Below are 15,759 nucleotides of genomic sequence, written 5' to 3'. Positions count from 1 at the left end.
GTGCCATCCAATAAAAAATGAGTAACTGACTACGTCCTGACAGTTCAGGAAAGCTTAGTAAAAGCCCAAAGCAATCTCTACTTAACAATCTGATTTGAAGGCCTGATCCAGGAAAGAACGCTTAAGATAGTCTCATAAAATCAGAGGTTTTTGTCACCCTCCAGGGAAAAAAGTCAGGGCTAAAATGTATCCTTCACTACCACAGAAAGCCATCCAAATGGTTTATAACTCTGCACAGAATCCAGTCAATCTTGCTCAGGTTCCGCTGATCAAATTAATTTTGAATTAGCAGTCTGGTGGTTTTGTATCCTGCTGGACCCATTATCAGACAACGCCAGAGGGCTGTTAGCTCTTTGTGCTGCACTGGATTCTATTTTTAATTTCTCTGATACATCAAGGAGAAAAATCTAACAGGGTGCTAAGTATTTCCAGAAAAACAAAAAGGGGGCACACTGGGCACTAATTTACTGAAGGGCACACCACTGCCCCCCTGCCCCCTTCCTCACACACCCACACCCACGTTCCAAACACCACGACTTCTGACTTCTGTCCATTCCACATCCCTTCTGCCTCCATACACACACACTTCCCTCCCTCTCCAAGTGTCTCAGCCTGCAGGGCCCTCTCCCTCCTCCAGCTGCAGAATTCCTATTCATCTTTCAAAATACACTTCAAATGAGATTTCTTGATGCTGTCCTTGGGTTCTTTTTCCTGAGGTTCTTGCTCCCTCTTCTGGGCTCCTACAGCATTTTTTTATAAGTACTGTATGAACAGAGTCCCTTGGACTGCAAGGAGATCCAACCAGTCCATCCTAAAGGAAATCAGTCCTGGGTGTTCATTGGAAGGACTGATGTTGAAGTTGAAACTCCAATATTTTGGCCACCTGATGCAAAGAGCTGACTCATTTGAAAAGACCCTGATGTTGGGAAAGATTGAAGGCAGGAGGAGAAGGGGACAACAGAGGATGAGACGGTTGGATGGCATCACCGACTCAAAGGACAGGAGTTTGGATAAATTCCAGGAACTGGTGATGGACAGGGAGGCCTGATGTGCTGTGGTTCATGGGGTCGCAGAGTCGGACACTGAGCAACTGAACTGAAATGAACTATGAACAGAATTTACCAGAAGAGCCTAGAGAGAGGCCAAAACAAGTTTAAGAGGATAGGCTCTGGAGCTGAATTCTTGCTCGGCCACTTATAATCTGTACAACTTTCATCAATGACTTACTCCCTTTAAGCCTCAGTGTCTCATCCATAAAATGGCAATAATATTGCCTACCACCTGGAATGGTTATGAGAACTGAGCTAATGTTTATAAAGGACCTTAGACCCATGCCTGGCACACACAGTAAGTTCTCAAGGAATGTAAGCTATTATTAGCACAAGATATTGAAATTATTTGATTACCTTTTTATGCTACACTATGTGCTTTCTCAGGGTAATGACTATATTTGTTGAATTAATTCAATTAATTAATGGCATTAAAGAATTATTACTGTTATTAATTTTTAAGGGTTAAGAATCAATTAATTCAGAGACTATCTCTGAGGTTAATTGAAAACTCCGTACTAACTATAAGCTAGGCAATTGCTAGGTGTTAGGAATATGAAGATGAGTAAAATTCCCAGCCACCAAGGATCTTACAGTCTTGGCTACTCACATATAGAGGACTCAGTGTACACAGACTGAATGAGTATGTGGGGTCCAGTTACTATCAACTCTTTTTTATTTTTTTATTTTTATTTTTTTTAGGACACCAGCCTGGCCAACGTGGATGGAGATGCACTCACGCTCCTTTTAAATGAACGTTTTCGTTCCCAACAGCAAACTCCTTCCAATTGGTGCAAAAAACTATCAACTCTTTTTTAAAAGAATAAGTCATAAGAAATCTGGAAACACTATTTGAATAAATAGGAAACTTACTCTTAGACCTTATATACCAAGAGCTGATAATCAGCAATCTTTGCAAAGTTACTAAGATTGAAAAGTACCATGGTCCATCCTAGGTCTGCGGAAGCTCCAGATAACTCCATTTAGACTAAAACCAGGAAGACCTCAGTAGAATTTTAAAAAGACATACCTCACTCTATTTTTTTTAATTTAAGCAAGTAATATGTTAATATGGCAATACATTCTCACTGTAGAAACAGTTAAAACTGCCGTTCTTCTCCTCAAATGTAGTGACTCTCACCAAGCAGTTTCATATCCCTTTTTACCTACACAGTTGCATGTGTGCATAACAGAAATGTGTAGCACCGTTTGTGGTTCTCAAAAAATTTATGCAAATAATATCACACTGTTTGCATTATTCTGCATTTTATTATTACACACAAAAATTCCTATATAGACACAGGTGTCTTTCTCAGCTCTGTCCTCTGCAAGGCCTTCTCTTACACTATGTCTTACTGTGCTCCTTTAAAATAATAATAGCCACTACTATCTGAACTGGTAGATTATCTGACTTGATGTCTGTTTCCCTCACCACAGTCAAGTCCAGGAGCGCCCAGGGCTGGCCTGTCTTGTTCACCCCTCTTGGTACTGAGCCTCCTTAGATGAAAATACTACACTGTGTTTTTGGAAGGTCCATGAGCCAAACCGGGTTCAAGTTGACAGCTTTTTGTGGCTTTTATGATGGCAAATGGAAAGGTTTGAATTCTCATCAAAGCAACATTCATTTCCAAAAATGCATGTGTTTATAGATTATAAAATATAAATTTTAGAGAATATTGCATTTAAAAGTACATTTTATTTATACTTTAATCACTATTATGTCTCAAAAGTTAAAGGAAATCTTTGTTGCTTTTTCAGCATGGCAAACAAGTCAATTCAATTTTAAAAATGCAACAAGAATTCAATTGCAGATGAAAATAAGTTTTTTTGTCAGTATCAAATTCTGCCACTTTTGACTGATTAAATTACTTCCCATTTGCCATGTCTGGGCAAAAAAAATTCACTTCAAAATAGCAACTGCCTTCACAGGAAGAAAGAGAATATCTTCTTTATAACTAAATACTGCCTGCTGGGAAATCAGAAAATCTCTGAAAGACCATTAAGGGGAACATGGCAGCTTGTCTGACACATACCCCTCTCTCTAACCTCAGTGAGGTTACTCAGAACGCTTTCTTCACTCAATGGATTGGCTCTTTCTTTGCCAGATATCATTTAATATTTCCTTTTCTAAAGTATTTATTTATTTGGCTGCACCGGGTCTTAGTTGCGACATGTGAACTCTTCATTGCAGCACATGGGATATAGCTCCCTGACCAGGGATCGAACCCGGCCTCCGGCACTGCAAGTACAGAGTCTTAGCCAGTAGACCACTAGGGAAGTCCCTGCCAGATGTCACTTTCACACACACATTGCTCTGATTTTAGGTACTGCTTTGGTTCCTCCGGTAAGAGTACAGGAGACTCAAAAGGGGAGTATAAAGGAAATTTAAAAATCATGCAACGTTGTTAAAATATGGATTCATCCTGATTTCTGAATTTTTATAGCACCTAGTAGGAAAGAAGGGCTTCCCTTGTGGCTCAGCTGGTAAAGAATCCACCTGCAATGAGCGAGACCTGGGTTCGATCCCTGGGTTGGGAAGATCCCCTGGAGAAGGGAAAGGCTACCCACTCCAGTATTCTGGCCTGGAGAATTCCACGGACTGTATAGTCCGTGGGGTCACAAAGAGTTGGACGTGACTGAGTGATTTTCGGTAGGGAAGAAAGAAGAAATTTATATGAATTTAGCAGGTTAGGATCATGCATAAAGTAGGTTAAAACACAGATTAACGGGCGCTGTCCCCAGAGCCTCTGAGTGTGTCTGGGGTGGGGTCTGAGAAGCTGCATTTCCAACAAGTTTCCAGGTGATGCTGATGCTGCTTGTCTGGGAATTGCATTTTGAGAAACATTATTTTAAACTACTGGGCTTCCCTGGTGGCTCAGATGGTAAAGGATCTGCCTCATGCAAGAGACCTGGGTTTGATCCCTGGGTTGTGAAGATCCCCTGGAGAAGGGAATGGCAACCCATGCCAGTATTCTTGCCTGGAGAATTCCATGGACAGAGGACTATTATTTTAAGTACCTGATTACTTAGACTATTATTTTAAGTACTTGATTTGGGATTCAGGCCATACAGCAAGAGTACTGAGGCATTAAGAATAGTTTTCATCTGATCTTTGGAACGTTTTGGTGTACTAGCTTATGTATGGAAGAAAAAGTGGTAGTCACTCAGTTGTGTCTGACTCTCTGTGACCCCATGGACCGTAGCCCACCAGGCTCCTCTGTCCGTGGAATTCTTCAGGCAAGAATACTGAAGTGGGGAGCCATTCCCTTCTCCGGGGATCTTTCCAACCCAGGGATCGAACCCAAGTCTCCTGCACTGCACCACAGTGAGAAGCCCACTCGCCACAACTAGAGAAAGCCTGCATGCAGCAACAAAGACTCAGTGCAGCCAAAAATGCAAAAAAACCCTTTTTTAAAAAATGTAGGTCTGGGGGTTTTCCTGGTAGCTCAGTGGTAAAGAGTCTCCCTGCAAGTTTAGGAGACATAGGTCCGATCCCTGATCTGGGAAGATCCCACAAGCCTCGAAGCAAATAAGCCCGTGCATCACAACTGTTGAGTCTGTGCTCCAGAGCCCAGGAGCCTCAACTACTGAAGTCCAGGTGCCCTAGAGCCCATGCTTGGCAACAGAAACCACGGCAATGCCTGCGCACCGCAGCTAGAGAGTAGCCCCTGCTTGCCACAACTAGAGAAAAGCCTGCACAGCAAGGAAGTCCCAGCACAACCAAAAAATTAATAAAAAAAAATTTTTTTTTAATGTAAGTCTTTTATGGTCAGCTCTTCCAAATTTTCAAAATAAGCTGGAGTTCCAACATTTTATGTAGAAGCTCTCAATTTTCAAACATAGGCAACTAATTTAAAATGTTTAAACACTGCATAGGGCACACAAAAAGGTATGTGAGCTGGATGATGCCAGGTAATAACTTCTGGTAGGTCTCAGAACCTTCCTCCTGCACCAGCTGGGAAGAATACACCCTGGGCAACGTTCTAATCTAGTCACTGTGCTCATAGGCACGCTCACCCCAGTGGTTATCTGCTTCCGCAGTGAAGAGCTCTCTTTCTCTAAAGACCTACTAAAGCCCCTGTGCGTAAGTAGCTTGCCTGTCCAAATAAATTCTCTGCCAGTGATCTGAGTTTGGGAAAATGATAGCAGAGAGAAATGAGTTCTTCAAACACAGGACCTGCTGATCCCAAATTAATGATTAAAGTGACATAATCTCAGGATCACTAACTAGACCTGGGGAGTACAGATCTGAGGATTCTCAAGCATCACATCAAAACGGTGATGTGATTTGGCACCTGGAAATTGTTTCACTCACTGAGAAAATCAGTCCTTTCAAAGATGTCCAAGACAACTACAGAGGCAAGATGGAATCACAAACCTGATGATTCAAGACTCATGGGTCTACTCTAATTAATGACAGCAGCCTGGAACACTGTCTTAAGAAGGATTCTGAAGCTGAATCCTGACACAGTGGAAAACCATGAATGCCAAAGACCTAGAAGAGAGAAATGGCAGCAGACAGACCTCTTTTGTTTGTTTAACAGGTACACTTGTGTTCACCAAATCTAGCTTTCCTATAGTGTATCAATATAGCAACCAATATAATATTTTCAAAACGTAAGTAGAATCAAGTCACATTTTGCCAGTAGCTTTCCATTTTACTCAGAGTAAAAGCTGAAGTTATTATCACACAAAAAGCCCTATGTTATTTGACTCATTATACCTGATCTCATTTCCTGCTACAGCATGTCCCCTTGATGCCATTCCAGACGTTACCATTCACTTCACTATTCTGCCAACACACTAAGCAAATCGCTGCCTCGGGACTTTACACTTGCTATTCCAGCCACTTTGGATGGTCACAAAGTTCAGCCTCTTATCTTCTTACCAATGAGACCTTCCTCAACTCGGTATTTAAAACTGCGACATGTTCACACACACTCACACACAGTCCCCTGCCCCTGCTTTTCCCCTTCCCTTCCCCACCAATCTCTCTCCTGCTGCATACCTTCTACAACACTTATCACTATCAGACATACTATTTTACATTCTTATTTTTCTTCTTCTAAAATGAACCTCCATGAGGAATGAGTTTCTGATGGTTCTGTTCACCCCTACACCCTTAGCAAAGTGTCAGGCATATACTGGCACCCAAAGAGCTAATAAATAAATGAATGAAAAAATAGATGATAATAGCAGATGATGAATAAATCAGTAAATAAACAAACAGATGATAAAAAACAAAGGAACCTGGGTCCTAACATGGATTCAGGGACATTATAATAGGTCAAGTAACTTCAGGTGAGTTATTCTGGTCCTCAGAAGATTGTTATCCTTAGTTGTATAACCTCTGACATTCCTGTTTCCTGCTAGTCTACAAAAGCAGAAACTATGTTATGGAAGAATGACACCATTTCCTCTGGGCCAGTTAGTAAGGCAGGAGAAAGCCAGGACTGGAAAGTCTCCCCAAGCCCAAACAGAATGCCCAAACTAAGCTCTTACAAACAACAAGAAAATTATGATAGAATTGACAAATGTAAAAACTAAATAATCCTAAAGAGGAAATTCTAGAAAAGGAATGCAGACCCTTTAGCTTATTTTTTTCCACTTTTTTTTTAACTGACTCTACTCACTAAATCTCTGCAGACATTAACAAGTGTCTGTGGTTGAGGGAGAATGTTCCACAGCAGAAAAAGGAAAAACACACCCAGTTTTTCATAGGAAACTTTGGAATGATTTAATATTCATCCTCAGACAAAATTCAGAATAATCCTCTCAGAGAGCCTAATATTAGGATAATGGTTAACCAAACAACAAAGACACAATTAAGCAGCACTAATTTCCCTCTAGTCTATTTCTTAAATATAAAATCACAAGCCCAGATAGACTATAAAAGACAGTGAATCTTCATCGGATGGCTGAATATTTCTTTTACTGTTAACAATTTCAAACTCAACTAAAGGAAAAATGGCAAGCGAGGAAATAATTATTAAAGCTGCTTTGTTTGGATGGTCACAAAAAACGGTGCCACTAATTGAGGGTCCTCAGAACGGCTCAAATGTCAGTCAAAATGTGGTCTCAAGACCCTGGAGGCCCTCGGGACAGGAGCTGCTGCCAGGGGCATTTACAGGAGGTGTGAGCTGCACGAGAAAATGCTCAAGCACTTTGCACTTTGAGAGAAACGACAGAAGTGGGTGTGTGATCTTTCAAACAGCTTTCCTCAGCAGACATAACCATCTGCTTCCAACTCTACTTACGAATTCATAGTCTCCATCCTGGGGAACTTTCCAATCTGAGGAGTTCTGCAATGGGCCAGGGACACTCTTGCCAAAGCTGTTGATCTGATTTTCCTTTTCTTTTTGTTCGAAATATTCAAGGAACGATGGTCTGGCAGGCTGCATGGTCTCGTCCCTTCCTGAAAACCAAGACAAATATACTATCTCAGATTTCAGACAAGTTTAGTAAATGGATCTGTCTCCAGGTGGGCTACTGTTATGGAATCAGTTGCTTTTTGTTAAATAATCCTTTAATGTTCTAGTGAAAAGTATAGGAAAATGCACCTAAAAAATTCTTATTCATAATACGTTCCATAGGATTTCAGAGGATTCACAGCCCCCTCTGGGTCGCTTTTTCTAAATGGAAAGACTTGGTGATGCAAAGAACCTGAGTCAGCTGCAAGTCATAGTTTTCGGATCCCTGATAGCAAAGAGTTTCTATAACATTTAGACTGAAAAGAGATGCACAAGCCAAAGTATTTATTAATCATCTACATATATAATATGCTCCATAGACATTAGAGTCAGGACAGGGGATGACACCCCAGACTGACTGATTTCCCTTGGCAAACTCACGATCTAATTTGACAAATGAGAAAAACAGGTCTGAAAAAGAAAATCCAAGTATGTCACAATCCGCTCCACGAAATATATAACTTTTAAAACACTGTTTACAAATGGCTTATGATAAAGTTAAGGAGGAAAAATAAAGATACAATATTATATACATAGTATAATCTCAACTCGGTAAAATTATATATATAGGAGAAAAAATGTCTAGAAAAAAATATGACTAAAATGTTAATAGGATTTATCTCTGATAGCAGGATTATAGGTGATTTTACTGAATTCTTTAAAATATTTTTTCCTTGATTCAAATTTTAAAATTTATTTTTAATTGGAGGATAACTGCTTTACAATGCTGTGTTGGTTTCTGCCATGTAACAGTGAATCAGACATAACTGTACATATATCCCTCCCTTCCACCCCCCACCCCAGCCCACTCCTCGAGGTCGTCACAGAGCACCGGGTTGAGCTCCCTGTGCTATGCAGCAGCTCCCCGCTAGCTCTCTGTTTCACATATGGGGGTGTAGATGTTTCAGTGCTACTCTCGCAATTGGTCCCACCTTCTCCTCCCCTCCCTGTGTCCACAAATCCGTTATCTACATCTGCATCTCTATCCCTGTGCTGCAGACAGGTTCCTCAGTACTGTTTTTCTAGATTCCACATACATGTGTTAATATATGATATTTGTTTTTCTTTTTCTGACTTACATCACTCTGTAAAGAAGATCGTATAGGATATTAAATAGAGTTGACTGTAAGAGTTACACATGCCCAGGAGACAGCAAGATCTTATAAGACAGGTGGTCAGGGAAGACTGGTCGAAGAACTTAGGTTAGCAGTCCCACAGCAGGGCGGCTACAGAGCAGAATCAGTGGTTATGTAACAGCAGTTACCATATGAGAGCAGAATACAGCAGTTGCTCACTAGAACTAGTAACAATTGCAGAAAGAGCAACTTTACCCGGAATAACTGAAAAACCTAGTTAGCTGAAGGTACTTATTTCACAGCAACCTAATACTGGGAAGTATAGAAGCTTTTTTTTTTTTTTTCCAGTACTTTGCATGTGGATTTATACTGCCTTTTCCCCCAGTAACCAGGAAAAAAGACTAGAAGGTTCAGAGCTGTAAGAAGTGAACAGGTAGGGCCAGAACATAAAGAACAGCACGTGTTTCTCTCCAAGCACCCTTGTTCCCTGCAGTCTTATTTCCTGACATACGCTCAGTCCCAGTTTCAAGCCAGCATCCTGACTGCATCTCAGATGTTTGTCTTACTTACCATCACCATTGCCAAGTTCAACAGCGGTCAATCCCAGATTTGCCCACTTCTAGATGCTGCCAGTAGCTTACTTCACTATTGCCCCCTCGTTTATTAGGGATTAAACATGATTTTTGCTGGGACCAGTCAACAACTGTGTTCAATGTCTGTTTTGTTTTGTCTGTTCTAGGCATGATGTGAAGTGCTTTTTACACTTACTTTTTAAGTTAATTTTTTATACACTTTTAAAGTTAAATTTAAGATATTAATTCATTATATAGTTCTGAAGGAACTGAAACAAAATAAAACTTGTAAAAATGGGGGTGTTTTGGATTTTCCAACAAGTTAGGACATAAAGTCCTTTTGATCAGTCCCTTCCTATGAGATCACCAGAGGAGAAGTTTGGCTCAGAGACAACTCTGTAGCAAGTCTACCCATAATCCTACAAATAAAAATGGGTGTTTAGAGGGCCTCCTTGAACCAAGCAACTCTGACAGTGCTACAGGCGGCTGACACAGGCAGTACACAGTGTGCTTTTACACAAAATACCCTGGAACTCCCTTGGTGGTCCAGTGGTTAAGACTCAGTGCTTCTAATGCAGGGGGCACGGGTTTCTTCTCTGGTCAGGGGAACTAAGATTCTGTAGGTCACACAGTGCAGCAAAAAACAAACAACCAAAAAAACCCAACAACAACAACAACACTGGTTCAGACCAGCTGAAGAGAATAGAACAACCAGAACAAGGCAGAAAGCCTAAATGTCTTTCAAACAACTGGACAGCTGTTTGGGGAAAGACTATATTGTAACCACACCTCCTATCTTCAACCAGGAAAACTCCAAATGAAAAAGAGCTCTAATTATAAAAATGGAAACCACAAGTACTAGGTCGGAGAAGGCAATGGCACCCCACTCCAGTACTCTTGCCTGGAAAATCCCATGTACAGAAGAGCCTGGTGGGCTGCAGTCCATGGGGTTGCTAAGAGTCAGACACGACTGAGCGACTTCACTTTCACTTTTCACTTTCATGCATTGGAGAAGGAAATGGCAACCCACTCCAGTGTTCTTGCCTGGAGAATCCCATGGATGGAGAAGCCTGGTGGGCTGCAGTCCATGGGGTCGCACAGAGTCGGACATGACTGAAGCGACTTAGCAGCAGCAGTAGCAGCATAAGTACTAGAAGAAAACATGTGTAAATGCGATGTATTTAAAACTTTGGAAGCAGAGAGAAGCCCCAACAACATGGTCTTAGATGAAGCCTTCAGAAGTCAGCCCCAGCTGATCACTAAGTTTTTGAGGTGGTTTGTCACACAGCAAAAACTGACTGATTCAGTATCTGAGACCTGTCTCCATCTCTTTCCATCACACCCCCCACACACTGAACTATACCTACAAAAGGAATTAGACTTCGGGAACTCAGGTTCAAATGCAACTAACATTGACTGAATGCTTTCTAAGTTTCAGGCCCTTGGCTTGATGCTTCCACAGGATGCTGCCATCCAAGCTTCAGGAACACCATGTAAATAAAGTAGGAGGGAAGGTGCCCTTGTCGGCACCTACCAAGTGCTACACGATGTATCGTTTCCCTTTGTCCTCCCATCTTTTGAGAACCCAGGTCGGAAAGGTCCCCTGGAGAAGGAACTGGCAACCCACTCCAGTATTCGTGCCTGGGAAATCCCATGGACAGAAGAGCCTAGCGGGCTACAGTCCATGGGGTCAGAAGAGTCGGACACAACTTAGCAACTAAACCACCACCACCACCACCACTATCATTTCCACTTTCTAGATGAGAAATTTGCCTAAGGTTATACAAGGACAGGATCTGAACCCTGATCATCAGGCTTCAAGGCTGCCTCTCATATTGCAAAATGCTCTAAAATCAAAATGAAATTCTTGACATATCCGAACTGCCATTAGACTGAGTGTAGAAAGACTGGGGGAATGGAATTTTCCCAGTAACCTTATCTCTGGGACTCTTCTTTCAGCACTCCTGAGTGAGACCATCAGGCACGCTGGACAACAGCCTGATGACATTGAAAGGTGTCAGAGAACTGCTCCCCACTGACTAAAGACGATGCTGTCCCCAGGGCTTCTGCCAGCCGGTGGGCTTTGTGTTTCAATGTGAGCTGTGGTATTTTTCTCAGGTGTATCCCAGGAAATGAAGACGTTCCACTGAATGATAATACCAGAAACCTGAAGCCACTGGGAGAATGGACTCAACAGAAAAGTCAAACCTGGAAAACAGCCATGTCTTGCTCTGATTTTCATCTGATGCAAAGAAAGCCTGAATTCCTACATTATGACTGGCCTGTTTCTCTTTGTAAGCAGCACCTGGTAAGCTAAATGGACAATCTGTCAAAGTCCACAAAAGGGCAAATTCATAAGCAACTGTATCTTATATTTAGTTTTCTTTGAAAAATGCTATGTAAAAGCAGAAGGACACAACAATCCAAAAATCATCAGCTGATGAAGGAAATAATAAAAAGTGATGTCTATATATAGATATAGGAGAGTATTATTTGGAGATAAAAAATAAATACAGACATATGGTACAACACAGAGGAACCCTGAAAACAGGATGCTGAATGAAAGGAGCCAGTCACAAAAACCACATTCTATGATTCTATTTATATGAAATGTTCAGAATAAGCAAATTTGTAGAGACCAAAAGTAGATTAGCGGTTGCCTAGGGTTATTGGGGCAGTGAGTATTTTGGATACAGAGTTTCTTTAGAGGGTGATTAAAATGTTCAAAAATTAGATTTTGAACCAAATCAGGTATATCCATACAAATGGTATATTATTCAACTATGAAAAGGAATGAACTATTGATATATCCTACAACATTGACGAACCCTGATAAGTGAAAGAAGCCAGATACAAAAGCTGCATTTTGCATGATTCCATTTATATAACATTTTCAGAATAGGCATATCCTTAAGAGACAGAAAGCAGATCAATGGGTGCCTTGGGATGGGGGAAAAGGGTAACAAGAAGTGACTGCTAACAGGATATTGGTTTGGGGGATAACAAAAATATATGAAATTCAACAGTGGTTATAACTGCACAACCCTGCTAAAACATTCTTAGAAACCACAGAACTGTAACCTTAAAATGGTGAATTTTATATGTGAATTATATCTCAATTAAAAAATAATAAATTTAAAAAATTAGACCATGGTGAGTCCATAAAAAGTTAGACTCAAAGAGTACAGTTCACTGAACCGTATACTTTAAATGAGTGAATTATATATCAATAACTCAATTAAAAGAACAGAAGGACCCCTTTTCTCTATCTACTTATATTTCTGGATTTATATGAACTATAACACAATGCCAAGGCAGTCATAACTGGGAAGAAGCTTGACCAAAGACGGAGGCCCTTCTTTTCCTTTGGAATGACCATCTATTAGACATTAAACTTCATGCCCTTCCATTTAAAATGTTCATTTTTAAGACTGTCACTAAGTAAACTACGACAGTCAATCTACCTTTTCCTTCATTTCTATAGTCACTCTTTTCTACCTGGTTTAAACTACAGAACTGGAAAAAGTCTACATTTTCTTCTCTGTTTCATGCATGAATATTTACAACAAAACAACTCAAGTAATCTCTCAAACGTTTCCTTCTAGCATGGAATAATATACCTTATCACAGGGTTACTGTTTTGTTTTTTAATCTAACTTTCATTATGTGTGTGGTTTTTGGTTTCAAGACTGAGGCACCTAAGTGCTTTACATGTATTAACCCATCTAATGGCACAAGTTATTATTCAAGTTTCTGTACGTGGCCATAAATATTCCTTTGAATGTTCTTTGAAACCACTAAGAATTCCCAGAATGATGTTACAAGGTTCCCTGGAGTCCAACCCAAGTAACTCTTCTAGGAACCAGTTTTGGTAATTGCCTCTATGTGAACTGACTTCTGGGCAGTGATGCTCTGGTTCTTTAAGTCTAGTATGCTGCTGCTGCTGCTGCTAAGTCGAGTCAGTTGTGTCCAACTCTGTGGGACCCCAGAGACAGCAGCCCACCAGACTCCCCTGTCCCTGGGATTCTCCAGGCAAGAACACTGGAGTGGGTTGCCATTTCCTTCTCCAATGCATGAAAGTGAAAAGTGAAAGTGAAGTCGCTCAGTCATGTCTGACTCTCAGCGACCCCATGGACTGCAGCCTACGAGGCTCCTCCGTCCATGGAGTTGTCCAGGCAAGAGTACTGGAGTGGGATGCCATTGCCTTCTCCGTCTAGTATGCTACCATATATCTATTCAAAGAGATCTAAATCCAGATTTCAAGGTGTTACTGACTAGAGCAATAGAGTTGGCATACCCAAAAAGATACAAAAGGGTCATAGTTGAGAATGATCCGGTGGTTATTGCAACAATTTCGTAATTGGTCTCATTGTTCCTAGTCTTTTCAAACTCCATATCATCCAACTGAATCTGCTTTTAAAAAAACCTTTTGCTATTTCACTTTTCTGATCAAAATGTCTTTGTACTATCCTATTACCAACAAGATCAAGTTCAAACTTCTTACTCTGGCATTCAAGGTCCTCCAATATCTGGGCAACACCCACCCACTTCAGCTAAAGTGAATGTTTAATATATAACATACCTCTCCTTTCTGAGTCTGCACCTGCATGGAATATCATCCTCCCATCTCTCTGTATATCTAAGTTCTCACAAATCCTTTTAACACTTCCCTGAATCACTTATCCAGTATTTGGCTTAACATTACTACTTGCCTCTGTGAAGGTCCTCCTTAACAAAGTGATGTCAACATAAATACCACTATGAGAAGCACCTAGGGTAAAGCTCCAGATATATAAGGAATTAGAAAGAATGGTAAGAATAATAGGCACTCTATACATGTTAGATAATGATAATGACAAATGTCATCATCCCCTTTCAACCTACAAATTCCTGGTTGGCAGCAAATGTCTCATTTGGTTTTTTGTACACTACACAGTAAGGGCACATAGTGAATACCTAATAAGTATTATTTGGTCGGGATTAAATATTTCTTTTTAACAAATACTGGTTCCAAGTTGATATTTTTTAGAACATAAACACTTAAGAGAATCATCTACTTTTTTCTTTGGGACCCATTTAATTTGATCATAATGTATCTCAGTCTTCTTGCCCAACAAGGGGAAGCAGGTCGGAAAGCTTAGAGCACCAGGAAAATATATTCCCCTAACTGATCAAAACTGATTTACTGGCCTCTTAGACATAAGAGCCAAAGTATATCTTTTGGACTTTTCCCTTTGATCTTCATTACGACTACCCTCTTTTGGAAAACAGATTATTCCCCCCATGGCTATTCTTGGCTCTCTTTTTACCAACTTAACTCTACTGGAGCAGCACCTTATCTTCCCCAAAATATAGGCCTTGAGCCCTTCAGCCACGTCACACTGAGATCCAGTACTTTCATATCTTAATATGTGGTCTGGCATGAGGGGTTTGAACGCATTTTCAGGCACCACGTGTCTGTGCTTTTTGGCTCATCCCACAAGAATCAAGAAGGTTTCCAAAGATAAAAGTGAGCCCGACATCTGGACATAATTAGAAAAACTGCACAAACAATTAGGATTTAGTCTCCGCTCTGGCAGGATGACCTTGAATTACTTGTGCAAAAATTATTTGTGAGAATAGTCTAAAGACCAAGATTTCTGCTCTTCTGTTGTGAATCCCACCCTAGAGGGAGCTTCTGATAAATGCTCAGTGAATGCCAGAGATTATCCTTCAGGGATGGAAAAAAAATCAAGTGGGTAATAAATCCCACAGTATTAAGATAACCTTTTGAAACTTCAAAAAGGAAGGCTCACAAGGATCCAAAATCTAGCCCCTAAAATCTACAGTCTTATATTTTGAGGTACTACTTAACAGATTCTCAAAACATCTGTTACCTTGTTGCCAAGGAATTAGAACTAATCTCTCTTTCCCTCCCCCCTTCACATTTTAAAAACATTACTGAAATTGAAAACTGACCTTCCTTTAGATCAATCAGCTTCAAGCCAGTGCCATAGAAGTGGCGCTTATAAAATACCATTAATACCAAGAGTAAAAACGAAAAAAAACATGACTAGCAAGAGAAAAGGAATTACAATGCAGAAAAGTAGCTCTGGTTGAAGGAGTTTTTCAAGGTCCAACCAAAAAAACCACCATGATACACTAAAAAAAAAAAACAACCCACTGTCATACACTATCAAATACTATAATACTTACTCTTTTTAAGCTTTTCTAGGGTAAGCATTTTAAATATGTATTTCTTACCATCTCAGTCTGACAAAATAGAACTTTTATGCTTCACTTTTTCGGACTAGGAAACTGAGGCTCCAAAAAGTAACTTGCCAAAGCTTGATAAAGTTCTCATATGATGCTGTGCATGACAAAGATATATGGACTGTATTTTTGAGAATACAAATATTCTCTGATGATAGTTTTAAACAATCTGAAGGGATCCGAAATCAGACAGTAAGGTCACTGTAGTAAAGAAGCTTTAAAGCAAATTCTGTAGTACTTTATGTCCTATTTACCATCCTTGCAAATAGTAAAATCTAAGTCAGAGAGAATGAGATAGAGAACACACAAGGGAGGCAATGTTATAACATCCTCTTCAAAA

The 15,759-nt window shown here is 40.3% G+C and overlaps 1 protein-coding gene across 2 annotated transcripts in view; it reads right to left on the bottom strand.

Moving 5' to 3' along the window:
- The window catches only part of STK4 (serine/threonine kinase 4), a 90,356-nt gene that overhangs the window by 34,180 nt on the left and 40,417 nt on the right, over positions 1–15,759 (bottom strand). For both annotated transcript variants that reach the window (XM_005903175.3, XM_070381784.1), the window contains one exon: positions 7,307–7,464. In XM_005903175.3, coding sequence (XP_005903237.1) covers positions 7,307–7,464 — 158 coding nt within the window. The remainder of the gene's footprint in view (positions 1–7,306; positions 7,465–15,759) is intronic.

This window comes from Bos mutus, chromosome 13 (genome assembly GCF_027580195.1).
Source record: "Bos mutus isolate GX-2022 chromosome 13, NWIPB_WYAK_1.1, whole genome shotgun sequence".
Lineage (NCBI taxonomy): Eukaryota > Metazoa > Chordata > Mammalia > Artiodactyla > Bovidae > Bos > Bos mutus.
Note: the sequence above shows the minus strand (reverse complement) of the source record. Positions and strands in the feature narration are given on the sequence as shown.